This window comes from Podarcis erhardii (genome assembly GCF_964252035.2).
Source record: "Podarcis erhardii genome assembly, chromosome: 2".
Classification (NCBI taxonomy): domain Eukaryota; kingdom Metazoa; phylum Chordata; class Lepidosauria; order Squamata; family Lacertidae; genus Podarcis; species Podarcis erhardii.
In genome coordinates this window covers 43,145,270-43,172,400 of record NC_138498.1, presented here as the reverse complement: position 1 = coordinate 43,172,400, position 27,131 = coordinate 43,145,270, and the positions used below count along the sequence as shown (strand labels likewise).

Genomic DNA, 27,131 nt, shown 5'->3' with positions numbered 1-27,131 from the left:
CACGGATTACGTCCGCAACCCGAGGTTCCACTGTACTATTATCATTTAGGCAAATACCTAAAATGGCTTGAAGAAGGCAGCAATGACTACTTAAAGATTAGAAACCTATGCCACAATCAGTGACTGCCATAATACTTCTAAAACTTACTATCCTTCGCTAACAGCTGTTGCAGAAATTTTTTTCACTTACAGAGCACACACTTCATTTCAAGATGCCAGCTCAGTTATGTAGAAAAGAGTTTAGTTCTATAATTTCAGTACTGTACACCCAATATTCATTTAATTCATTATCAGGAACATCTAAGACTTGATAAGGTACAAAACATAGCATACTGTTCTAAACACTTGAGTCATTACACATTCCTAAAGAAAAACTGTACTCTGAAGCCTCCTTCAACATTTCTATTTCTGTTGATTAAATGTAATGACTTTTGCAATTTACTCACAATATTTATTTCCATATAGCTCCAGATGCTAGGTGTTTCAAAGGCTTAAGGTAGCAGGAGTGGTGTATGGCAGCAAGGCCTGCATCCTGTGGTGCAACAATTACTTCACTCACCCTTTTCCTTTGATGTAGCAGGAAAGCAGAAACAAAGGATCATAAAACCTTGTCCAGTCCACTACCTGATTTTCACTGTAGGAAGCACACATGTACTTGAAGAGAAACACACGATAATAAATGAAGGATGAACAAGAGCAGTAGTAGTTGTAGCAGCACTATTGCTTCATGGGGCAGAGTGTAACCAAAATAAACCTTGGGTTGTAGTAAAAAAGCACGCACGTATCCACACACACACACACACACACACACACACACAAGCAGTAGTACATTGCTGAGATTGCAGGATCATTTAGAATGAGACAACTGCCAAAGAACTGCATTGAAGGGAATATTTAATGTTTCTGTAACACTCTTCATCTTTCATATGGGCTACCATAGCCTTCATTTACAGAATAGCAATCTAAGGCAAGCAGCATAAATGATGTCCCCTAAACAACATCAGGACAAAACTCAAAAGGAGCAATGCTGAATTGCCTTTTACGAATGTGCTAGGATGCATTTATCCCTTTTTGAGGCTTCCTGCACATCCTTCATGTGGCTGCTTCTTCCAAAAACCCACATGTACAGGTAATCCTAATATTATCTCAATCCACTGGAAGAATTCATCCTTAAATAAAAGCACTGGAAAAACTATTGTGCTGACCCCCAAGTATTACTTCTGCATATTAAAAGTAAAAAGGTAGAGTAGAAGAATGCTACAGTTGCATGGAAGTTACTCCGATCGTGCAGAATTTAAAACCCAGAATTCTGCTATTGACATATCCAGACACGGCTGGCTAGGGAACAAAAACATCTTCAACTATATACAAAGTTAAAGGGGGAGGGGGGGGGAGAAAATTAGAGGACAATTGCCTCCCCCCAAAGTTGGAAGCCAATTAACACAATTTGGTTTTGAGTTATTTACTCAAAAAGGAGGGGAGGTATTTTCCTAGTATAAAGCCACCTAAAAATTGTACTGCACAAAACCTAGCTAATACAATGAAGATTTGGTTAAAAAAAGCTATTTCCAAAAACACTTTACAGATAAAGGCTTTCAAGTGCTGTAACTAGGTGAAAATGTAGTCAATGAGAAACAAAGCTGCGTGCCATGTAGTGTCACAAATACAGTTATGGTTTAAAAAGTTTTAATGCAGAGTCTCAAAACGCTTCAACCTTCTGTGCAAGTTCACTCATCAGGTGGTTCCATATCCTCTGAAGGTATGAATCCTTTTCTTTCTTCTTTTTCTTTGTCTTCTTCTTCATCATATTCTTGCTCCTGCTCAGCAGCACATGATTCCTGGGATGTGTTCAAATTCTGCTCTTCCATTTGTCCTGGTGGTGGTTCTTCATCATCATTTCCTTTGTTTTCTGCAGTACCTTCTTCAACTACATCTTCCTCAGCAGGATTGTCTCCACCTTTGGTTTCTTCTTCAGCCTTGTTTTCTTCACCTTCTGCTGCTCCCTCCTCCATATTTCCACTTGTTCCTGCCTCACCTTCCTCATGTTCCTCTTTCTCTTCAGGATCATCTGTGAAGGGATTCTCCCCCTGCAAAACAAATCAGAACCACCTGACACCCAGCATTAAACATCACACACTTTAAGGAACTCAGCAGTCTACAATATATAGCTGGGTAAGCATGTTTCTGTTGTTGAGTGGGGCCATCACATAAAAATAATTTTAAGGCCTTGACTATTGCACTAATTTATTTATTTTTGGTATGCTTTAAACTACAGAACCTGAAGAAAATCAAATACAAAAGTAACAAGAAATCAGGAAACTTTCATTCCTTTTCTTTGACTAGTAGATATAATCAAGTCTCTGATACAAGTGAAAGATCCCTGATCATTTTGGGGGGGGACTATGGCATTTCAACCAACAAGTGTCTCAATAATCTTTCTGAAAACAAGAATGTGTTCTCCATTATACAAGCAAACTCATTTCTTTTAACCTCCAGGATGTGACAAATTTAAAAAGTCATCCCACTCCAGTGGGTGGGTACATATCAATTTATAAAGAGTTTTAAAATATCTTGCAATTTACACAGCAATTACTGTTCATTTTGCAAAAGTTGTTAAAACTCTCCATAGAGTACAGTCTAGGTGTGCCCAATGCCCAGTTCACAGACTGATTGTGGTCTCCTCCCTTCTATTTGCAGCTACTTGGGGAAATTCCACATCCCATCATTTGTGGCCCTTTCCCACATCTTTACAAGAACATATAATGCCTACTGAAACCCTTCCAAATTGCACTGGAAATGAGAGAATGCCTATATAACACTTCCTCTTCCTGGATTCAGAGATGTCTGTCAAGCCTGCTGCAGCATACTAAGCATGCTACATGGTCCATATGCATCTGTGGACCCTTCACTAGGGTGGATATCCTGGGGCTATTGCTGCCACTCTCAATAAAGTATTTTGAGGGGGAACACAATAGGAAAGAAAGCAAAATGAGAGAGAGGTGATTTTTAAAGTGTATACAGAAACTGGGCGCAAACAGAAAAAACCACTGTAAGATGCAGAGAACTGCATACAGTTGTACCTCTTGTTACGTCAGTCTCTGGTTGCGTTTTTTCAGTATACAAATGCAGCAAACCCGGAAGTGTATACTTTCGGGTTTCGCCATGTGCAGAAGCGCTCTGCACATCTCGCGCATGCGCAAAAGTGCTCTATTGCGGTGCTATAGTTGCAGACTTTTCAGGGTGTGAACGGTACCCCGGAATGGATCAAGTCCGTAACTAGAGGTACCACTGTAGTAAGAAAACATAGGGAAGTTAAGAAGTTGGAGGTGCAGACACGTACAGATGGGGAAATGGAAAAAGGAATGGGTTCAGTGGTCTGCAGAGAGAAATTAAGACTTGGAAACTAAGAGTGCCCTTATAGTAAGGCATGGAGAAGAGAGGGTACACTATGAAGCAGAGAGATAAAATGGAGATTACCAGAAAATACATTAAAACTCAGTTAATATTAAAAAATAAAAGCTTTCCCATTGTTAACATAGCAATATGGCTCTTTTTAAGGTTTTTTTTTGGGGGGGGGGAGTTGTATCCAACATGTGTGTGAGTGGAACAGACTTCTCCTTACACACTTCTTCCCTGAAGCCCTCCATGCACCCTCAAAATTTACATTAGAGGGATAGGGTATCCTCTGGAGCAGATTTCAGGAATGCATGGTGGCTACAGGTAGAAGGAAAGAAGTTATACAGTGCAAGCATCAAGTTCGCTCATGCCACTTTGGATTCTGCCCATAACCCCTCTGTGGGCCGTTCTTATGTTTATACGTTTTACCTTCAAATATCGCTCCAATTTCTTGCTGATAAGTTTATTGTTAAGAATACTTCTTGCAACTACTAATGATGATTTTTTTGACTGTTCCATCATAGCCTAGAAGACAAAATACATAAATAAATGGTCTGCACAAAATGTACCTACATTTTATTCTTTTTTATACCAAGACAGGCCTTCCAAAATACAGTAACTTTTCACACATTTTCATCAGGAACTATTTAATGTGGGAAGGAGACTCACAAACCTCCTCCTACTTCCCAAGCAAAATTGATTTTGACAGGTCAAATTTGGTGTGCAAGGCAGATCCTGAGAATGATCAGGCCTGTGGAGCCAAAAAGGTTCCCCACTCTAGACTTAGACTGTGGAAGCTGAGAAGGAAAAAATCTGCTTTCTCACCTGTCAATTCACCAGACCCTATCCACTGTTAATTCTGAACCTTAATATCCAACCAAACATCTGAGGGCAAATTTATATTTGGCAGTGTAAGTCTGTTTGTGGCATGTGTACCACACCTCTCCCAGTAAACACTGGGTAACACAAAAGAAAGAGACATGTACTGAGCTGCAGCGATCAACTGATTCCACAGCCTATGCCCACCGTGTGAAGCAAGATATACACACCTCTCTTTCATAAGTTAGTGTTTAACAAAACAGATCAAAAAGTCTACATAAAATTTTTATTGGCCAATGCACTTTTAAAGTTCTTTAGCTTAAGGGTACTGAATTTCAGCGAACAAATTATCAGTTTGCAACTCAAAGACTTCTTTAAAAATTTAATGAAGCAGGTTTTTGGTGTGTGTGTTTTTTAACAAAACCAAGCAGGAGCTACATTTGCAGTCAAAGAACTGCTTGGAAGTAATGGGATGCCATTAGTGGCTATATTACTGCCAGGAGAGTAGCTATACTATATTGATATATATATTTAAAATAGATACTATAGTCTCTTAAGCATGCTCTTTAAAGCATATTTACGTTAAAATAAGCATTAAAGCCCCTAAATTATTCAATTGCTTTAGTCTTCATCTTCTTTTGGCATTATAAAGTTGAATGATGTAGTGATTGTTCAAGCTTCTCCAGTGTGTTTTTGTGGTGAACAGCTAATTCAACAAATCCACTTACTCTGCGGTTGTGGTTATGATCAAGGGACTTCAGATGTTTCTGGATTATTCCATACTGCATCGGAATGAAGAGGTCACAAGCAACACAGTGAGCAGCCTCCACCTTTTTTACAAAATGTTCCATACCTATGTCTGAGAAAAGTTAAAGAAGTCATAATATTACAGACTGTAGAACGCATATGGAAAACCCATGGCCATCTGCTGTGGGAACACAAACTCCTATAAGCCCCAGCCACCATGTCAATGGTGAGGGATGATGAGCACTGTAATACAGTAACCAGTGTTAGAAACTGAGATATGAAAACTAGGAGCTAAATGGCACCTTAAACCTAGGTTATGGGTACCGCAACTGAGTGTCTAGGTGTGCTTCTTACTAACAAGAATACAAAGCTGAAAATTAATAAACTGCAGCTAAAATCTTATGTTCATTTTTCACATGGTCTAGTCCTCATTTGAAGGCTGCAAAAAACAAAGCCATAGTTCCCCTGCCTGCCCCCCTAATATTCTTATGAGGGTCCCTTCTCCAGTCTTCAAAGAATGGTTGGAAGTGGGGAGGCAGAAAAAGGTCCTCCTTTCCTTCCAGCAGTGGCAGTTTTAATCTGAAATCTTAGGTGCAAGTACTGTACCCAGAGCTCAAAAACTGCTTGCATTAATTAAATTCTCTGTCGCAAAATGTGCCTGAACAATGGGAGTTGCAAACGCTGTCAGCAACGTCTGGAGGGCCATAGGATTCCTATAGGAAACCGATAGCAGGAAAATATATAGGAGGGTGAAATAACAGACTTCCATTCCTCAGGGGCAGTGGGGGAAATTCTCTCTCTAAAAAAGTACCTATCCTACCGTACACACAATGACTGTTTTGCACACATAAACACCCCCCTCGACTGTACCAAAGAACCAAAAGGGGGAAGGGGCATTCAATATCCATCTCAGCTAATAGCAAAGTTAATTTAGGCACATCTTTGTCTCACACAGAACATTACGGAATTGCTTCCTATCCTCTATCCTATTTTTCTGAATGAAAACTGAACATTTTTACCCAAGAAAACAACAGTATGTATTGCTTTTTAGCTGAATTTTAAGACACCTACCCTGGGTAAGATCTTGGTCTTTGTAGATCTGTTGTATAACTGCATTAATATCTTCAATTGCTTTACGGCGTTCTTCTGTCTTCTTTGTTTTATTAGCAACATACTCCTGCATTGCAGAAAAGCTTATGAATACTCAATAGTGCATAATACCATACTCGCCTGGCCCAATGCACAACATGCTAGGATTACTATACAGTACAATCAAAGCTATGCCTTCCTTTCCTTTCCCCCATCTCTCTCAAAAGCAAGAACTAAGGTAATGGTGTGGATGTGTTGTGTACTGAAAAATGCAAGAGCAGCACAGATGAACTGAGAGATGCTGATGTTTTCTACTCTGATAGTCATCCAAAAGTACATTTTTTGCCCCACTTGAAATAATTAAAAACCAAATGACAAGGAGGGACTGGGGAAAATGAAGGAAAGTGCCACATCTAGCTTTGCATGTTAATATCTAAAGGAAAATGGAATGCTCAAAGGAAAAAAAAGCCTACCTGGAGGAAGTCAGCTGTTTGCTGGGGCAGCTTGGTTCCAACAAATGCAAAGTGTTCCTTGTGGAATTTGCTCTCCAAATGGTTGGTCATCTCATCCTCATAGAAAGTGCGATACTTGCACAACGAACATACAAACTGAATCCTGTTAAGATATATCAAATAAAGAAAAATCTTTTTATCTGCACAGCAGTAATTTGAAAACTTCCAGTTTCCTTTATGTAGTCAAGCTGATATAGTTTACTATAGCAAAGAACTACAATACACTAGGTGTGCTTGAATAGGCAACACTGCTGTCTTATTCCCAATTGAACTCTTTATAGACCATGTATCCTGAAACTTGTTGGTGAATACGTGAGACCATCAACCCTCCAACTTTTTGTTCTAACCCTACCAGCAATCCCCAAGAGTGCACAGAACTTCAGTACAGCTGTGATGTAGAGCACTGGAAGGGCATTGGCTTATTATTATTATTATTTAAACAGAGAATTCCTTGTTTTTAAATGTTATAATACCTTTGAAAAACTTTTGAAAGTACAACATGAAACATCAACCTCCAACAACTTGTTGGACTTACCTTTCCACCATCCGATCACGATACCTCTTTTTTTGCCTCTCTTGAGTTTTCTTACCAGCCTGCAATTTGCGCTTGATTTGACTGATCTCTTCTTGAATGGTCATAGCTCCTACATGAATAAGATCAGTTTATTTTTAAAGAATACCTACTCATGGACCTTACTGAACTCCTGGGTAAGATTGGGCTCCAGGTTCCTAATCTACCTTCAATGAAGAGGCCATACTATAACTTATCTGTACACCGCTTGAATAGTTTTTTTAAAAAAATAAAATAGTCTGTAAATTTTCTAAATGAATACACAAAATAATTCACAAAATGCTAGTTTCCTGGAGTTTAATCAGACTTGGAAGCATAATTGCTACTTAAAATTTTAAGACAAATATAATTGTTGGGAGACACAACTGTGGGATACACAAAACCAATTGTTCAGTGATGGTTTATATGAGAAGAAAAACATTTAGTTTGCCTCACAGGTTAATTGGAAAGAACTACATATTAAATAGGAATCTGCCTGGTCATTGGATAAAGGATAAAGTGTGAGTTACAGTTTAGACGAACTCTGAGCTTGATCCCACACAGTAGAATTCTCTTCAGGTTATTCCAGGTATAAGTGTTGCTGCTTATACAGTGGTGCCTCGCAAGACGAAAATAATCCGTTCCGCGAGTCTCTTCATCTAGCGGTTTTTTCGTCTTGCGAAGCATCCCTATTAGCGGCTTAGCGGCTTAGCGCTATTAGTGGCTATTAGTGGCTTAGAAAAAGGGGGGGGGAGGGAAAAAACGGAAAACCCTTTTGTCTAGCGGGTTTTTCGTCTTGTGAGGCATTCGTCTTGCGGGGCACCACTGTATTATTATTTTTTATTACATTTGTATACTGCCCTATACTCATAGATCTCAGTGCTGTCCACAAAATAGAATTACAATATCAACCACACAAAAATATAATAAAAAATAAGAACAGAGACAAACCAGCAACCCCTCCTTCTATATTGTTATGAGTTTGTGGGGTTCCTGGACCCTAGTTCTAATGCATGGGTGCCAAACACTGGATTTAGCAAAAGGTTGTAGTACAGGCCAAACCAGTTTCAAGTTCAGGAAAAGACCTCAGAGAAGAGCCATCAAGGAAAACAAAAGGAAGGTAATGGACAATTAACAAAGCAAATACAGTGGATGCTCAGGTTGCGAACATGATCCGTGCAGGATGCACATTTGCAACCTGTGTCTGTGCACACGCGGGTTGCAATTCAGCGCACATGTGTGACTGCTGAAACCTGGAAGTAACATGTTCCGGTACTTCCGGGTTTTGGCAGTCCGCAACCCAAAAAAACGCAACCTGAAGCGGCTGTAACCCAAGGTATGACTGTACTCTGTGCTGGAGGACTAATGGGTGTAAGCCTCTCCTTCAAGTCATAGCTAGCTTGCAGGACAAAGGCCAGGGTTGGAAGGAGAGTAGTGGTATAGGATTGCAGCTGGGAATGATGTGAGGGGAAAGGTGGCAGTCTGTTCAAGGCAGCAAACTGGAGCAGGGTGGCAGAGGGCCATGGCTGATTTCTGCTGGCATCTAAGACTGGGATGAAGTGAGTACATCTTGGAGTGTAATGCTATGAACCCCTACCATAGGCTCAGGTTGTATACATATGTAAATAAACCATATATCCAAGAAACCACGGCCTTTGCTGTGCCTCATTTCCAAGGGAAACACAAACACTGGGTAAGTGCCTGGACTTCTATAATCTTGCACCACTCAAAGATTAGGATGATGTGTAACAATATTCAGCATAGCCAACTGGCAGATTTTTATTGCTTCTGGGAGCTATTATTTTTGAATAATTTCACTGTCTGGAAGTGATCTGCTGTGCATGCTGAAGGCATAGCCACATTGGTACTGGAAACTAGCTCAAAACACTTATAGCCTACCTCCACAAATAGTCTAGGGAATTGCTAGAATTAACATCACAATGTAAAACTCTTTTACCTGAATATTTTGATCATTGTAAATTTAACTAATTGTGTTGTACTCAAGATACATGTATTATTAGGGAATACTTGCTAGGTTAGTTCTGAACCAACATGTAAAAACTGAAACTTGGAATTTATCAATGGTTTATAAAATGCTCTAATACAATAATGCATATCTCCTGCAATATTCCACACATCTTTTAAAAAAATCTTTATTGCATTTTTAAAAATTACAAAGAATGCATATATTAAACATTACATCCAAATATTCAAAACTAAAAAGAAAAAATACAAAACAAGAAAAATATAAATATAAAAGATACAAACAAAAAAGAAAGAAAGAAATTAATCAGTACACCAAATTATTCAAAGGATACAAACAGTGATTTGGTTATTCTATACACCAAGTTCCCAGAAAGAAATTGCACAATATTCCACACATCTTGTCACAAAAAATAACATAATCACCAGAAGTACCCTAATGCATGTACATTTGAACTTACCTTTCTCAGAGTCTCCTTTTCTTTCCTCATCTTCACCTCCTTCTCCCTCTCCCTCCTAAAATGTAATTAAAGACGCTGAAGCATAGAGCTGCACTTGCTTACAGGCAAGGTAACAACACATGTAGAAATAACCTTTACATCAAGTAATCAGGAGTGCTGCTAGCTACCAAGATGATTTGGGGCTTAGACAAAAAACAGCCACTGTTTATAACCACAGTACAAAATTACCATTTACTAGAAACATCAATATAGTAGGCTGTGATTGTGAGTATCCTTTAAATTCTCTGCAACAATGAGCAATGAAAAAACCCGTAGCTGCATCAGAATTTGTTTAAGAATTTCATGTTCTAAGAAACCTCTCAAAATCCTAAGATCTGCAATTAAATTTTGAAAAATTGACACTAACTACATTTGGATAGTATGGACTGAAATAGAACTCTGCTCAGTTCTGCACTGATCAAACTATAACTCTATGCTCAAACTCTAAGCCAGAGGTAAGGAACCTTTGGCTCTTCTAACGTTGTTGCACTTTAAATCCAATCAGCCCCAGGGCACATGGCTAATGGTCAGAGATGATGTAAGTTGTAGTCCACCAACAACTGGAGGGCCATTCTTGTTCTATGCCTTCTTAAGTTCTTAGCCATACACAAACATACCTAAAAGGTGGGGAATTGTGTCAGCTGGCCTAACCCCCTTTTGCTGCATCCATCCTATCACTACATCTGCCTGACACCAGGGCAAGGAATGCCATATTACAGTAGGGGGCCTTATGCATGCAGGCCAGATCTGATCTCTCACATTTGGGGAACACAATTTACACAAATCAGACCTACATATATTGAGCTATATGCACACAAAACCCAACTTTAACATGCACTAACATCAGATGGGAGCAGAGTCAGCTGGCACAATCCCAATCACCTACAATGAATAGCCAGCAATGCAATCTGTATAGGGTTCACACTCTATTTGCACACTAACACTTTCTGTCCATCTTATATCTGAGCACAACATAATAGATTATTTGGAAGCAGATGTATTTTGTAATAGATCTATACGTTAAATCTTCAATAAATAACTGAAAAAACACCAAGTATGTCTTCTCAGTGTCAGACCTGACAAAAAGCAAAGTGAATGAGTTACCCCAGTCTACATAACATGAGAATCATTAAAGGAGAGCCAATTATCAACAATTTAAATTATTATACTCCTTATTGTAGTGAGGCTGAGGAATGAGCTTGTGTTCACCTCAGGCACCAATGCCTTGAGTCAGCTTTGCTCTTTAAACATTCATTCATCACCTAGTCACACTAGCCTCTGGTTTCTGAACAACAGAAAAAAGGAACTGTACATGGTCTCTCCCTAAACAGAAAGGCAAGCATGGCAGGACATCATTTGTAACTCTTGTTCCTATCATATATGTATAAGACACTGGGATTATAAATCTTTGTATTTGTTGCAGGACTAAATTCAGACTCACATTTTTAGAACCCTTCTCAGTAGCTTCTCCTTCAGGGCCCTCTTCTGAAAAGAACAACATATCAAGTAACTATACAGACTATAAAATGACTGTAAAAGTGCAACCCTATATATGACTTCTCAGAAGCAAGTTCTACTGAGTTCAATTATATTTGCTCCCAGGTAAGTGGGTATAGGGTTGCAGGCCTGAAATATTTCACAAGAAGTTTTGTTTTAATGAACATTAATAAAAAACAGCATACATGGCATCAGACACTGATACAGATTTCTAGAATATCTGGACTCTTGCTAGATCGCTTGTGTGTGGGGCAGAGGTACCTTTATTCATCTCTGGTGGGAATGCCCACTGGTTTCTAAATTTTGGACTAACATTTATAGGGAGATTCCAATATATGTGAAAGTGTTATTGTAATGGCCCCACCGAGTTTCTCAGTTAAATCTCTAGGATGCTTCTGTAATTCATGCTCAAAAGACCTGCTAACATGGACGCTGGGGCTGCAATCAGAATCTTAATAACACAGTGGTGGAAAACACCATTTGATACAAATGTATGAGGACAAACAGCAATTTCAGAGATTACCCACTATTTAAAGGTCTCTAATGGCTCAGAAGACCCTGAAAATTATATGCTATGTGGAAGGATTTTATTTCTTATATTCTTAGTACTGGTGCGCAAAGTTGTCTGCCTGCACTGATGAGGGAAATCTGGTTGTCTTGATGCACCCTTTTCCTGAACAACCAAAGTATGATGTGAAGCTTACTTTTATATTATATTCCTGTAATCATTGGTTTCTTTCAGTTTAAATAAAGTTTTTAATTTTATTTTTTTAATGTTTCAATATTGGCAAACTAAGGTGCAATGAAAAGAAGACAAGGCAGGAGGCTTCAGTGATTTGCTCTTACCATTATCAGAGTCAGAGTTGTCAGAGCCATCAGTTTTTGCTGCCTTACTGTCAGGCTCATCAGAACTGTTAGCCTGTTTTCGTTTATTAGCAGTAGGCTCATTCTTTATTCTTTTTTTCTATGAATTAAAGAAAAGACTGTTTTTACTCACATGCACAGTCTAAAAGTTCTCTTATCACCAACCAAGAAATGTGCATTCATTCACGTTTTATGTTCTCTACCCTCAAGAAAACTCATTTCAACAGGTACAGACATGCACACCTAAGACCTGACCTATTTTATAAGAAACGAACGAATGAATCCCAGGTCACACTTCCTAGATATGACTAAAATCCAGTGATTAATCTTTTTGGTGTTAAGGCAGCATACTGAAGACAATGAGATTCCTAAAGAACAGTTTAAAATAAAGATGTGCCAAGCAGATGTAAGAGACAGAGAAGAAAAATGTTCCCTATAATAAAACAGTTTAAATTACAAAACAGACTCCTTTGCACTCAGTTCTAGGCAGTTCTCTTGCTGGGCAATGTCCCTAAAAATGGGGCAGAAAACAGGTGGGAGAAGATCACATAGGTACTTACTTTAAAATCTGCATCCCACATTTTCCAGTTTCTCCTCATTCGTTGTTTCATGCCGCCTCCTCCAAAGCGCATGTTGCCAGAGAAACTTCGCATTCCCTGGAACATGTTGTATTCAGGGAATAGTTTGTGGGAGAAAAGGGATGGGGGCCTATTGGGGCCATGGCCCCGTCCTCCCATTGGCACTGGCGGTTCATTCCACTGTCCGCCCATGCGCCCAGAATATGCAGAAGCCATGGGTCTGTTATTTCGCCTGTCTCTGGCCCAGTTCTGACCCCGGTGGCCAAAGTTGTCACGTGCTCTGTTGTGGTACTGGTCCCTGCGGTTCCCATAGGAGTTGTCATAGTGGCCTTCATAGGCATTGTCGGTGTCATGTTCAGCTTCACTGTAATCATAGCCGGATCTGTACAGATCACGGTCGTTTAGTGAAGGCCTTGAGTCGTAGGACTCATATGTATCATACCTGCAAGAATTGCACAGCAAGCAAGGAATCTAATCAGTAGCATATAGAGCACCATGTTAAAGTGTCTGCCAAAAATGGCAGTAAAACAGGTCACATTAAAGGAAACAACCTCTCATAATTGTTCTACAGTCAAGGTAATAACAAAGCTCAACTGAAGTTTTAACTCAGTATGAGAATTATTCCCTTGGGCATTATAGCAGTGGGGAAGGACATAGAGGGGGCAATCAACATAAGGCTACATAGAATTCTTGTTCTGTTTAGCCTCAGTCAATCATATAAAGAGCATAGCACTCTGATCAGATTGACAAACATATTTTCAATTTGGGGGAGTCATACAAATTCTTATTTTTTTTCCTTTTACTGGTTTCACACTCTAATCACTTCAGGTGTTCAGCTATGCAAAACAAGTGAAGTCACTGGATGCAAGGTCGGTTCCCACAAATTATTAGCAGTTTGGAAAATAAAGTGGTTTTAGTAAGAAGAAAAGAAAGCAGAAATCATCTATATACTAAAGAGATGCTTATACATGACATTTTGCCTGCAGGAAAGCTCAGTGCAGACAAAATATGTGAGTACACCTTACAATTCCATTTTCTATGCTCACTATAATGAGTGGCTGAGACAAACAAGTTGACTTGTTTCTATAAAGGAGAGCTTTGAACCAGCACAATTTCACAAGAATGTTCCATAAGCTGCAGAAGAACTTTAAATTTAAGCTACATACTATGCATGTAAAACAGTACAGAGGCTCTGAGACAAAGATGCAGTTGAATGCCAAAATCCACATTATTCCTGAAAGCATGTTGTTTCAATGCTATGGCAGACCAAAACAAAGTCATGTTGCACTTAATAAAACCAGTACTGGGCACAAGTGCAAAAATCAACGGTCAAGCTTTGTATCAAGGATCTGAAAGCAAGGACATGGAAAGGAAACAATGGCTGAGGAGGAGACTTTAAAAACTAACTCTGAACAAAAAGTGTCATTCTAAAAGCTATCAGGGTAAGCTCAAATATTCCATCTATCAACCCTATCTTGTGCCATTTTATATCATAGCACTACTCCCTGTTGTAGCTGAGCCTTCTATGAAATTGTTTTCCAAAATATAAATCTATTTCAACTTCCTGCTATTTAGTCTCTAATGCTCACCTAGGCTCTCAAGTGAGAATTAACAGTGCTGGGTTAATATTCACCTAGTATGATAGAACTGAAAATAGGGAGATGCATCACACTGGCTTCCAAATGTGCACAGGGTTGCAACTTCAGCAGAGCCTGACAACCTGAGTCAGTATCTGCAAAAGGGAGATTAAACTTTTATACTCTTCCAGCACATGAAATCGGTAGTTTAAACACAGAAATACTATTTGGCAAAACTATCTACAACAATGACTGTCAGGGAACTGCCATCGGAGAGACAGGTGGTGGACAGGCTACAGGAGAATAGGAGAGAATCTGCAGTAGAAGAGGGAACCAGCAGGGGGAGTGCAGGAGTCACAGCGGAGGGGAGGCTCTGGGATGCTTCCAGTGAGAGTAGTGGAGAGGTAACGGGACCCCCGTTGGGAACGCCCACCCTTCGCCGGAAACTGTCACACAGAGAGTCTCGAAAGCGCATGTCTGTCAAAGAGCTTTTATGTTGGCGTAAATTCCGTAGACGCCCACTGTCAGATTCTACCAGCGACTGACGGAGTCATGCTTTGGGGGCTCCGTTAGTGCATCGGTTTGGATGACCAGCCAAACCCCAGAGGGATCAAGCTTTTACGCACAAGCAGCTCACTATCCCATCACAGCAATCTGACAGTCTTTGAAAGCAGCTTGTGCAAGCAGAAGGCATCATGAGCGAACCATCCGGAACCGGAGGAGCAGGAGCGGGAGCTGGCGCAGATCCAAGCCTGGAACAAAGGTACAGGGCGTTGGAGGTCCAGCTGGCACTGCAAACGGCGAGGCTCGAGGAGAGGAGGGCTCAAGATGCAGATAAGGGGAAAACCACCCCACTTGCCAGACGGGTGCCTGGACTGGTGCAGAAATTTGGGGGGGATCCCCGGAACTATCAAGCCTTTAGGACAGAGATGCAATATGCTCTCAATCTACTGTTTGATGACTTCCCCGACGAGAACTCTAGAGTGGCGTACGTGATTGGCCATCTAGAGGGAGGGGCGAGGGACTGGGTTCGGCCCCTGATGGCAGCCAATAATGAAATCTTAAAGGACACAATGAAGTTTTTCCGCGCCATGGACTTGATGTTTTCCAGCGAGATCGAGCAGGGAGTGGTGCGCAGGCAGTTAATGGCGTGTAAACAGGGGAGCCGATCTGTACGTGAGTACTGGACTGAGTTCACCATGCTGATTCATAGACTTGGGTGGGACCTTGCTAGTGAACCTATTCAAATGCTGTTTGAAGAAGGTCTCTCTCCGGCAGTGAAAGATGAACTTTCCCGGGCGCCTAGGGCGGAGTCTATGGATCAGCTGACTAAATCAGCGCTGTCCATTGGCGCACGCCAGGAAGCTAGAGCTATGGAAAAGCGGGAAGGAAAGGGGGAACGTTGGAAGGACTTCCGCATTCCAGAGATTCCGGAGCAGCCTTTCCCGCCAGCAGAGCCGATGGAACTTGGAACAGCGCGCGCGCGCGCAGTTTCAAACACCAGTGAAGGGCGGAAGAAGGAGGGAAAGAGCGGCAAGAGATGCTATCTCTGCCAACAGCCAGGTCACTTTGCCAGAGTCTGTCCGCAAAGGAAGGAATGGCAAGGGATGGCGGGAACTGTTGGGGGGAAGGAGGAAGAAGAAATCACGGAGCCAGTAAAAGCCAACGCCTGGTTGCCAACATCAGGGCACAGCAGCCAGGCCAGGGAGTAATGAATGTGCCCACGCCGGAACCTCCAAGACCAGCGCTTGTGATAGAGGTGTTGCTGGAACTGGCAAACGGACACCCACTGAAGATAAAGGCGCTATTGGATTCAGGTAGCTCATGTAATTTCATGAGCAAAGAGTTTGCAGCTGCACACCAAATACAGACTATCCCATTGAGTAAGCCTTTGCAGGTTACCACGATTGATGGGAGGGAGCTGTTGGGAGGAGAAGTGAGCCAACAGACTGTACCAATGATAATGAGGGTGGCACGACACACCGAACTGATAGCGTTTAACGTAGCCACCTTGGGAGGAGCTCCTATTATCTTGGGTATGAGCTGGCTGGCGCTACACGATCCGCTAGTAGGCTGGCATCAGAGAGTGGTTTCCTTTGGATCAGCACATTGCCTAGAACACTGCAAGGAGGGAGAGGCTCAGGCAGGCGCCAGGGGCACTCTAGCAGGGATGGAAGTGATGGACAAAGGGAGGGTGCCACCACAATACGCTGACTTGCTTGACGTATTCAGCGAAAAAGAAGCAGATAAACTGCCCCCGCACAGACCCTTTGATTGTCAAATTACCTTACTCCCAGGAGCACAATTGCCAGTGGGCAAGCTGTATGCAATGTCAGACAGTGAGATGCAGGAGTTAAGGGAGTTCATTGACAAGAATCTCAAGCGAGGTTTCATCAGAGAGTCACGAGCGGTGGGGGGCAGCCCAGTGTTCTTTGTGGACAAAAAAAACACAGGCAAGCCCAGGCTTGTATGTGATTTCAGGGCCCTAAATGCAGTGTCAGAACCAGTGACTTTCCCTATGCCCAGAATTGATGACATTCTAACACGGGTGAGAAAAGGGAAAATTTTTACCAAGCTGGACCTTAGGGGGGCATATAACTTGATACGTGTGAGAAAGGGGGATGAGTGGAAGACCACTATGTTCACCCCCTTGGGGGCCTTTGAGTACACCGTTATGCCTTTCGGATTACAAGGGGGCTCCGCCTGTTTTCAATCATTCATGAATCACGTCCTGGGGCCACTGCTCTACAAGAACTGCGTAGCGTTCTTAGATGACGTTCTGGTGTACTCAGACAATGAGGAGCAGCATGTGCGAGATGTAAGAGAGGTACTGAGCAAGCTGCGAGAAAACCGGCTGTGGGTGAAACTGGAGAAGTGTCAGTTTCATACCAAGGAGGTGGAATTCCTGGGGTACCGGTTGTCTGACAAGGGATTGGCCATGGATCCCAGCAAGGTTCAAGCGGTACTGGAATGGAAAACACCAAAGACCAAGAAGGACGTGCAAAGGTTCCTGGGCTTCGGAAACTTCTATAGGAAGTTCATCAAAAACTTTGCCCATTTAACAGCGCCCATCACGGATTGTCTTAGTAGCAAAAAGAAATTTGTTTGGACGGGAGAAGCGCAACAAGCGTTCGAACGCTTAAAGCAGGCGTTTGCGTCGGAAGAGCAACTCTTGCACGTGGATCTACAACAACCAATGAGAGTGGAGACTGACGCGTCAGACCGAGCGGTGGGGGCCGTTCTTCTCCAGCCGGGAAAAGATACGTCTGAATGGAGACCGTGTGCATTCTTCTCGCGGAAGTTGAACAAATCAGAGAGGAACTACACAGTGTACGACCGAGAACTGCTCGCCATTCATGAAGCATTCCGGAAATGGCGGCACTTGCTGATTGGGGCGCAGCACAAGGTTCAAGTCCGAACTGACCACAAAAATCTGGAATACTGGAGAACAGCCCGAGTGCTGAACCAGAGACAAGTGAGATGGGCCCAGGAGTTCTCCAAATTCCACTTTGAGATTCGTTACGTGCCCGGCTCCGAGAACGTGAGGGCGGACGCTCTTTCCAGGAAACCTGAGTACTTAGAGGGGGAGGGAGCGCCTGAGGCAAGGCATGTAATCCCTGAAGACCGCTGGGTGTGTGGGGCGGCATTGGTGGGGCAGAGGGAACTGATAGAGGGTACGGAGAACGATGAATACGCCCAAGAGAAACTCAGAGAGCTCCGGAGGACAGAGGAGAGCACAGGGGGGTTCGAAGAAAAGAACGGGGCGTTGTATTACAAAGGGGCACTGTACATACCCGACGGGGAACTGAGGGGCAGAGTACTCAAGCAGTTGCATGACAGCCCCACAGCGGGACATTTTGGACAGCACAAAACCATGTGGTTGGTTACCAGGGAGTTTTGGTGGCCCAAGGTGAGGGAGGACGTACGGGAATATGTCAGGGGTTGCGACAGGTGCCAGCGAGCGAAAGGAGAGAGGGTGGCGCCAGCGGGGCTATTACAACCCTTACCCACGCCCGAAAGGCCATGGGAGGCAGTATCCATAGATTTTATGACGGACCTGCCAAAATCCAAAGGCAAAACAGCTGTCATGGTGGTGGTAGATCAATTAACCAAGATGTGTCATTTTATAGCTTGTTCACATGCAGTCACAGCGGAGGAAACCGCCAAGTTGTTTGTAGAACATATTTTCAAGTTGCATGGCGCCCCCTTGAGGGTGGTCAGCGACAGAGGGAAACAATTTACTTCCAGGTTCTGGAGGAAACTTATGAGCTTACTGCACGTAGAACTCAATTTCTCAACTGCCCGGCACCCAGAAACCAATGGGCAAGCGGAAAGGGCAAATGGGATTTTACAACAATACCTGAGGTGTTATGTAAAAGACAGAGAAAATGATTGGGTGGATAAGTTACCTCTAGCAGAATTTGCCTACAACAACGCGGAGAACGTGTCCACAGGGATGAGTCCCTTCCTGGCAAATTATGGGTGTCACCCCCGGGCATTCCCAGGAGAGGGAGGGGAGAGGTGGAGCGTGCCGGCGGCGGAATATTTTTTTGAAGAGATGGAGGCGATCCACCGTCAGCTTCAACTTAACTTAGAGAAAGCCAAGGAAGAATATAAGAAGCAAGCAGACAGAAATAGGAGGGAAGGTGAAACTATAAGGGTGGGGGACCGGGTGTGGTTGTCCACCCAAGGGCTACCGTTCAAGGGCGGGAGTAAGAAATTGAGGCCCAAAAGATTGGGACCCTTTGAGGTCATACAGCAGGTCAACCCAGTGGCATTCAAACTCAGGCTGCCCAGTCACATGAAATTACACCCAGTATTTCACAGGTCATTACTGTCGCCGTACCGAGAGGGACGCGAGTGGGGGGAGCGTGAGAGAGAGGCCACCCAAACGCCCGTGATAGAAGAGAGAGAGCGCGACATGAACGTGGCAGGAATCATTGATTCCAGGTGGAAGGGAAATCAGGTGGAATATCTGGTAGAATGGGAGGGGGAAGCAGAGTCGGAAAACACTTGGGTACCAGCAGAGGTAGTCAATGACGAGGTTTTAATAGAAACATTTCATCAGCGTTTCCCAAGAAAACCGCAACCCGTGGCTCGATTTAGAAGGGAACACTTTGGGACCACCGATGAGGAAGGAGAGTTTGAAGGGTTCCCAGAGTCAGGGGTGGGTGAAGAAGCCGACTCCGACGAAGAAGAGGAAGACGGGGAGAGAGACGGTACGCCGTGGCCGGAAGTGTTAGAATCCTCGGACGACGAGGAGAGTTCCTTCAGGGGCTTTCCGCCCTCACCGCCAGTGGGAGAGGAGGCGGGAGGGGGTGAAGGGGGCCCTGGGGGGGAGGTGGATGTCAGGGAACTGCCATCGGAGAGACAGGTGGTGGACAGGCTACAGGAGAATAGGAGAGAATCTGCAGTAGAAGAGGGAACCAGCAGGGGGAGTGCAGGAGTCACAGCGGAGGGGAGGCTCTGGGATGCTTCCAGTGAGAGTAGTGGAGAGGTAACGGGACCCCCGTTGGGAACGCCCACCCTTCGCCGGAAACTGTCACGCAGAGAGTCTCGAAAGCGCATGTCTGTCAAAGAGCTTTTATGTTGGCGTAAATTCCGTAGACGCCCACTGTCAGATTCTACCAGCGACTGACGGAGTCATGCTTTGGGGGCTCCGTTAGTGCATCGGTTTGGATGACCAGCCAAACCCCAGAGGGATCAAGCTTTTACGCACAAGCAGCTCACTATCCCATCACAATGACCTTTCTTAGGCAAGAGATACTGTTTTAATGAGTGCAAATAGAGAGCATACACTACCAAAATCACATTTGATACTATGTAATCCCTTAAGGATTTCTGTAAATCTCCTGCATCTTCTATTTTTATGAAAATGTCATAAATTAAAAACTGACACAATATCAGTAAGATAAATATTAAGGAGTAGCGAAGGTATTTTAAAATAAAAAATATTAACATCCTCTATGATACTGTAAGCTACTTTTAGAACCTGGTAAACAAACAGTGACAACACATAGAAAAGCAGTACAGAATGCTATGCATAATTTACCCATTACAGTTTAAGTACTATGCTTTGATTCCACTAAGCTGCATGAATGTACACAAAACGGGTTATAATACAGTGACCCCTTGACACCTTTCCCAGAGGGAATGACACATACAATTTATTTAGACATAGTTCATTCACCTGACCTCTAGAAATGCATCCATGAAACAGGACTATCAACCAATAAAACCCTAAATATAGCCATTCTAGTGAAGTGCACTAACTGTCTGGGAATCAATGTCTCTAAAACTGTTAAAATCTCAGGTATAAGTGTGAAGCAAATACTTCTGACATCTTTTTATACCGTATATCCTGCTTAACAGCAATAAGCACCAGTCACATCAACAATCCAAAGTTAACTTCCTTATGTATGAACAATAACTTAAGCAATTTATTAATGACTTCTAGGGATGAGAAATGTACTGAGAAAAGATTCTACAGAATTCTGTATTTACTTATTTTCTGTTTCAGTTGGCTGGAGCAAAATCTTAAGTTATGGTAACCAACTAAACACATATCCCATTAACATTGATGGTACCTTACATACACTCTGTGAAAATAGTGACCTATCCAAAACTATATGAGATTTCTAAAACCTGCTATTCTTTCAGAATATTTCATTACAATTAATTTATCAACTGTTACAGTATTAACAAACTTTCCTCACTAAAAGATGTTTACAGTGGTACCTTGGGTTAAGAACTTAATTCGTTCTGGAGGTCCGTTCTTAACCTGAAACTGTTCTTAACCTGAGGTACCACTTTAGCTAATGGAGCCTCCTGCTGCCGCTGTGGGGCGATTTACATTCTCATCCTGAAGCAAAGTTCTTAACCTGAGGTACTATTTCTGGGTTAGCGGAGTCTGTAACCTGAAGCGTCTGTAACCTGAGGTACCACTGTACAAGCACCTTATTTTCAAAGCTAAGGCAGAGGAAGCACAACTTGGCTAATTCTGTCTCCTCCCCACCCCCCAGCTCTATAAGCAACAGCAAAGATATGAAGCAAAGAGCAATACTATCAGTCGGAGAACAAAGGGAACAGCTCTTAGGCAACAGCACATTAGATCAACATGTCTTTCAGAAACTGCCCTGATCTATAACTATTACTGAACCTTTTCACCTTTGTCTCTACACTCACCTGTCTCCACCTGAGCCATAATGTCCTCCTTGCATCGTGTCAGTTTCTAGATGAGACACCATATCTAAGCGCTTGTTAAATTTTGTTATTACATCAGCACTGGTGCCAGTGGATGCGTTATAGTTCATGTCTGTATCTGAATTAGGCATTTCCCAAGAGTTTGAAGTGGCCATACCGTACCCATAATTGCCAGAGTTATCCTGACTGTATCCATATCCATAATTATAGTCCTCGTAACCTGAAATGAGAAGCAGTCACTGAATTTTTTGGTAAGCATAGATTGCCTGCCATACATAAGCATCTAATGCAAGATTATCACCGTCAAGAATGCTCCTCTTCAGGATATAGCTGTGTCTAAAATGTCTGGACAAACATTTTCTGAACTCCTACCAAATATTAAACTTCTTACCTATGGAAAAAGTACATAGCAAATTTCCTGCTAAAGTCAACCTTCATTTTTATCTCATCTGCAAAAGGGCTCAGCTGCTACAGCATTGGTGTTACCTCCAACTATAGCACCATTAACAATACCATCAGGTGTATCCTGATTGCTAGAGAGGCCCAAGGTGGCAGCCTCCATGAGCAACACATCTTACCTTGGATAATGATCCACCTCTCTTTAGGGGGGGGGGGAGTTTTCAGGAGAGACACTTAGCACCTACCCCAGCATCTACAATTAGTCATTTACATAAGAAATCTGCTGAATTTGTGGATAGCCAATAAAATATTCTCAAATCACTTAAAAAATTCTAGCAAGTGGCACAACAGTGTCAATAAGAAGAGAACCTAATTGCAAGACACCATATTTCATCTTCACACAATACTGTAAGGACACAAATTTAGAATTAAAACTGATTAAGGGTGGAAATGAAAATTCATCACATCCAGTAAAATAAAGTTATTCAAGCTAATAGTACTGACTACTTATAATTTATTTCATTTATGAATTGCTTCCCATCAGGCATCCCAAAGCTATTTACAATAGTAATTGGACTGCAGAATACAATGCAGAACTGGATCCCCAGCATGCCTTCCATGATTTATATACTCCATTGTAACCCACACTTCATAATTTGAAACTAACACTGCGTCCTATACATGTTTACTGGAAATCGTCCCATTCTGTTCCAAGGGGTTGAATTCCTGCTGTTTATACAATTACAGCTTAACAGTGTGATCCTAAATATGGTTATTCGGAAGTAATCCCATTTACGGTAATTTAGTGGGGCATACTCCCCCCAAACTCTATATAGTATTGCAGCTGAAATATCTAAATTCCTATGAAAGTTCATGATGCTTTGTTATTCTTTGAACATTTGGAAAAGAGCTAGCAAGCAAGCGGAATTTGGCTATAATGCTATGCACATTTCTTCTGATAAATCTCAATGAAGTAATTGGGCTATTTCTGAGTTAACATGAATATGATTGTTAGCATGTAGGAGGTGAAAGGAGATAAATTAATGCCCAAATTAAACATACAGATGATCAAATATCAGCCATAAGTAAGAATCCGCAGTAGTCTCACTGACAGGGCCAGAAACTGTAACATAAACTCTGACTTAACGATATTGATGGATAAAAGGAGCATGAGTGCCAGAAGATATTAAAAGGAGGAAATACCAAAACTGTGAAAACCGTTACATTTCAACATTAGTTCTGAATTTACTTTTTGATTTAACTGTTATGCATATTGGCAGTCAACTAAGGTTTTATGGTACTTGCCTCTATTTGTGCCAGAGTTCCAGTTTCCATAACCTAGAAAGAAGATACCCCAGAGGTAAAAAATCATGTTAGTTATAAGGTTATTATCATTCTACCCAAAGTACTATTCAAAATACTAAGCAGACCTGGCATGAATATTCACAGTTAAATCACAAGAAAAAAGTTTAACAAAAATTGACCTAACTTCATTTCATCTGACAGCTTGTAATTGACAATTTTTGATCTGTGGACAGATGGAATGTGCTATCTGCACTGCCCATGGTCTAACCTGCAGTCTACAATATTATTTTGTAGAACCCTCTCATCTGGTGTGTACTCTTGCTGCTAATAATGATAGGCTAACCTTGAGTTACACAGACTTGAACAACTATGGCAAGCACTGCCACTCAAAGGAAATCCCAGGCTATGTTTATAGACAGCATTGGGGGGGGGGTAGGAAAGGGTGGTATGGTATGTTGAGATAGCAAAAACATTAAAAAGCTATTGAGACCTATCAGCCTGCAACATCTTGTGAATGTATCCCACTAGTAACCTATGGCATCTCCTTTTTCAATTTATAGTTTATTAAATTAAAAAACTATCACTTAATAAAAGGTTGTTTAAGCCATTTAAAATGCACATTTTCCATCCCTCAGCCTCCTGTCAACATTGCCCTCAGTATTCCAACTTTATCTAAAAGTTTCTCTTTCATTTCTGTCATGAATCTCTTACACATTCTACAGCACACATATACTCATGTGCATGAAAATTCTCAAACTGGCACAACACTAGGATAATTGTTTTTAATTACTTTATTGTAGTCTGATAATAGTAAGGCTCAGACAGAATTACTTAGCATTCATAAGGACATTGCTGAAAATATATATCAATATCCCCTTCAGACCTGCTTCACCTGCCCGAATGGTGGGGACTACTACACAGACAAAAATAGGCTCAATGATAATGTCATGAATCAATCCTGTTTAAATCAATAGCATAAGGATTACAAGTTCAACTGCATCCAGTGAAATCTCCATTTCAAAGCACTCTGACCAGAAGTAAATAAGAAAAGGATTATTGCTAATTTACATTAGCTTGGAATATTAAGGAGTGAGTAATCATTTGTAGGCCAGTATATATGTAACGTACAACTATAGTTTAGAGATCAGGAGTAGGCCACAGGATCACATGCTCCTTGTCTCTCCCATCTCACACATCATCCCTTCTCTATCCTCATTTATTTTTTGTAACTGTTACTAAGGGAGCGCCTAACAGTTCCTTGGAACATCCATTAGCAGAATCACTAACAATCACATAACAGTGAACTGTGGTAAAAGGGGATAATAGGGAATTCCCACAGAAGGTGTGAAGGAGCACATAAACAGACACCCTCTTCTCCATAAACCAAGACTATAAATGAAAATGCACTGACCTTGAAGCAGCAATAACTACTATTTAGGTACTAATTCAGAACACTGCTGCTTAAGGCCTTTTAACTCCAACACTACCCTTCTAAAAGGAATCAAAGTCCACAAGGAGCAAAGAGCTACAACGGCTAGCTGTAAAGCATGTATCACTGCTACAATCTCCTATAAAGAGATTGAACTAGTACCAAAACAGTAGTCCTCTGAAACCTAGCACACAGTCCTTTTACTAAAGATGAAAAATACAACAATTCTGAACAACTTGATTTGTATAATTAATCAAAAATATATTTACTGAAAGATGAATTAGACCTTAAGGGACCTGCGCTTGTCCAGAAGACACAGCAATATTGTGAGGCACAAGAACTTTTGTAGCCATTTAGCGGACACAGAATACAACTCCTATAGTACATCAGAATCAGTACAAGTAACTTGTATAGCCACTACAAACGGCCACTAACAGTGCACATCTCAGAAACCTATTGAGTTCAATGGACTTTACTTGATGTATGTATGTATGTGATTGTGGCTCAGCATTTTTGCCCACAATCTTAATTTGTTCAAGTAAGGGGATGACTGCTTTTACTCAGGAGCACTCTGTTCACAGTGAGAAGCACACTACATATGCTTTCACCCATTTGTATTCCTAGTGTTCAATTCCTGGTGCAAAGTAAGCCCGGCACCTTGCTCACTAATAACATTTTCCATTTAACTATCATAACCCATTTGAAATCAAAACAGGAGTGATTAACTCCTCAGATAATCATCAAATTAGGCATATCATTAAAATCTAAAGTATCTTTATTTCATAACAAAGATAATGTGTCAAAACTTCACAGAAATATAGTATTACAGTATTTCCAGTACTGCTATTTCACTAGCACAGTAGACTTCTGCTTGCACACCAGAACTTCCCCCTCCTCTCCCCCGCAATCCCCCCACCCTCAGAACCTCCTCCAGAGGATGCTCCAGAGTAGATAATGAAGATGTGGAGGGAGAGGAAGTCCCATGGTGCAAGTAGAACTCCAGACATGCAGCTGGACAGAACCCATGCTTCTCACATTCCAGTATCAAGTCCCTACTCAAACATTTGAAGCCAAAAATATGACTAATTGAGGTTAGTTAGAAAAACATTGATCAGGGAAATGTTGGTCTCCCAGAGTGAGTGGCTGGGAGGAGAAAGGAAAGATCTCAGGTGAGAACTGGGAGAAGCTACTATCTTATGTGGGTGGTAAAGGTTAAGAACTACCTTTAAGAGAGAACTCCATACTCTATTTTTACCTTTACCTTTGATAAAAATATTGACCATGGTACATGCTGAGGGAATGAATACCACCTGCATCTGTCACATATGGGAATTAGGAAGTGATCCATGGAAGAATTTATATCACTTCTAAGTGCACCAAAGCTGTCCAAAGCAGCCAGCAAACTGTTTGGGTTTGCTTTTTTAAGTTTTCAGACAAAAATCAGTCATGTTTGTCTTCAGTATGCACTAACACGCACTTGGGGCACAGGTGCCAGACTATTTTATTTGCATATAATTCCATCTGTAGCTGGGCAACCATACTGATACTGAAGAGACTACCTCATATTTTATGAAATGGATTTGGTTCCACACTTACATAACAAAAGGGCTAGAAAGGCAAATGTTGACACCGCAAGTTCTGATAGCCGTATAACATCGCGCATGCATAAACCTAAACGAACAGCGGGCAGCTAGGATTCAAGGGGACATGCCACATTCGCGTTTTTATTTTATTTTATTTAGAAAGCAACTCCTCTTTGGCAAACAGCCTTTCTAAATCCCAAAGAGTGTTAGTTGGTGGTTCAGCAAGGGGGAAACAATGGCAGTTATTCCAAGGGAAGCCATAACCGATCGGACACGGGGGAAGGTTCCCCCCCTTTTTTTTTCTTCCTGCGCCACCTTCCCACACCCACTCCTATTATAACCGCTCGCAGATACCAAGCAGTGGGGTGCGCGTGTGCAAAGACGGCAGAGACGCAAAGATTCATCCCTCCCACCCCGATTCTGAGGCGGCGGGCGCAGAGGAGCAAAGCTGACATTCACCTTTCCCCGATCCCATTCGCACAACGAGGGGCGGGCGGCTGAGGAGGGCGGCGCACCCTGCGCGCACAGCCTGAAACCGTCCAAGAACCTCCCCGCCCCCCACGCGCCATTTCTTTATTTGGCGGGAGCAACGGGAAAACGACGCCTGGCAAACACCTCAGCAACCCACCCCCGCGGGGAACGGGGGTCAGCCCAGCGTTGCCAGGAGAGAAGGGAAAGGCAGCGCTGCTGACCCCACCCCCCGAGATGTTGACACAGGGCCGGGCCCTGCGCTCCCTTTGGCCCACTCGCGGTGGGTGGGAGGAACCCGGCCCCCCACCCTCACGCCCGACAGGCGGCCGCCCTCTCCCCCCCCCCCTCACCCGGCCCCCGACGCTCACCTGAATAGCTCATGATGGCGGTGGCGGCTCCACTACAAAACCACACTCCTCACACCCGTTACCTCCTGCGCCAGACGGCAACGGCAGCTTGCTAGCCCCGCCTCCCGACACTGTTGGCAGCGCTCGCTCACCTAGCCGGTCAGCCATTGGCGGTTACGGCGGTTAGTTCCGCCCCCCCTCGCACGCTATTGGGAGCAGAGGCCTAGAGCCCTCGTATTTCATTAGAGGCGGGAGGCATCGATCAGAACCACTTCGGTTAAC

The 27,131-nt window shown here is 42.4% G+C and overlaps 1 protein-coding gene and 1 long non-coding RNA gene across 2 annotated transcripts; both read right to left on the bottom strand.

Moving 5' to 3' along the window:
* Window positions 1-877: 877 nt before the first annotated feature.
* Window positions 878-27,032, bottom strand: AKAP8L (A-kinase anchoring protein 8 like). Its single transcript, XM_081848683.1, is given in 14 exon segments — window positions 878-2,087; window positions 3,826-3,921; window positions 4,944-5,074; window positions 6,034-6,139; window positions 6,525-6,666; window positions 7,099-7,207; window positions 9,558-9,612; window positions 11,038-11,081; window positions 11,940-12,057; window positions 12,518-12,977; window positions 21,298-21,535; window positions 23,020-23,052; window positions 26,871-26,906; window positions 26,909-27,032. Coding segments are annotated over 14 exon segments (2,037 nt in total). The 5' UTR covers window positions 27,018-27,032; the 3' UTR covers window positions 878-1,727.
* LOC309334484 lies at window positions 7,362-9,551 on the bottom strand. Its single transcript, XR_014153119.1, has 2 exons — window positions 7,937-9,551; window positions 7,362-7,717 (listed from the first exon to the last, which is right to left on the bottom strand). It is a non-coding gene; the product is annotated as an uncharacterized lncRNA (long non-coding RNA).
* Window positions 27,033-27,131: the final 99 nt, after the last annotated feature.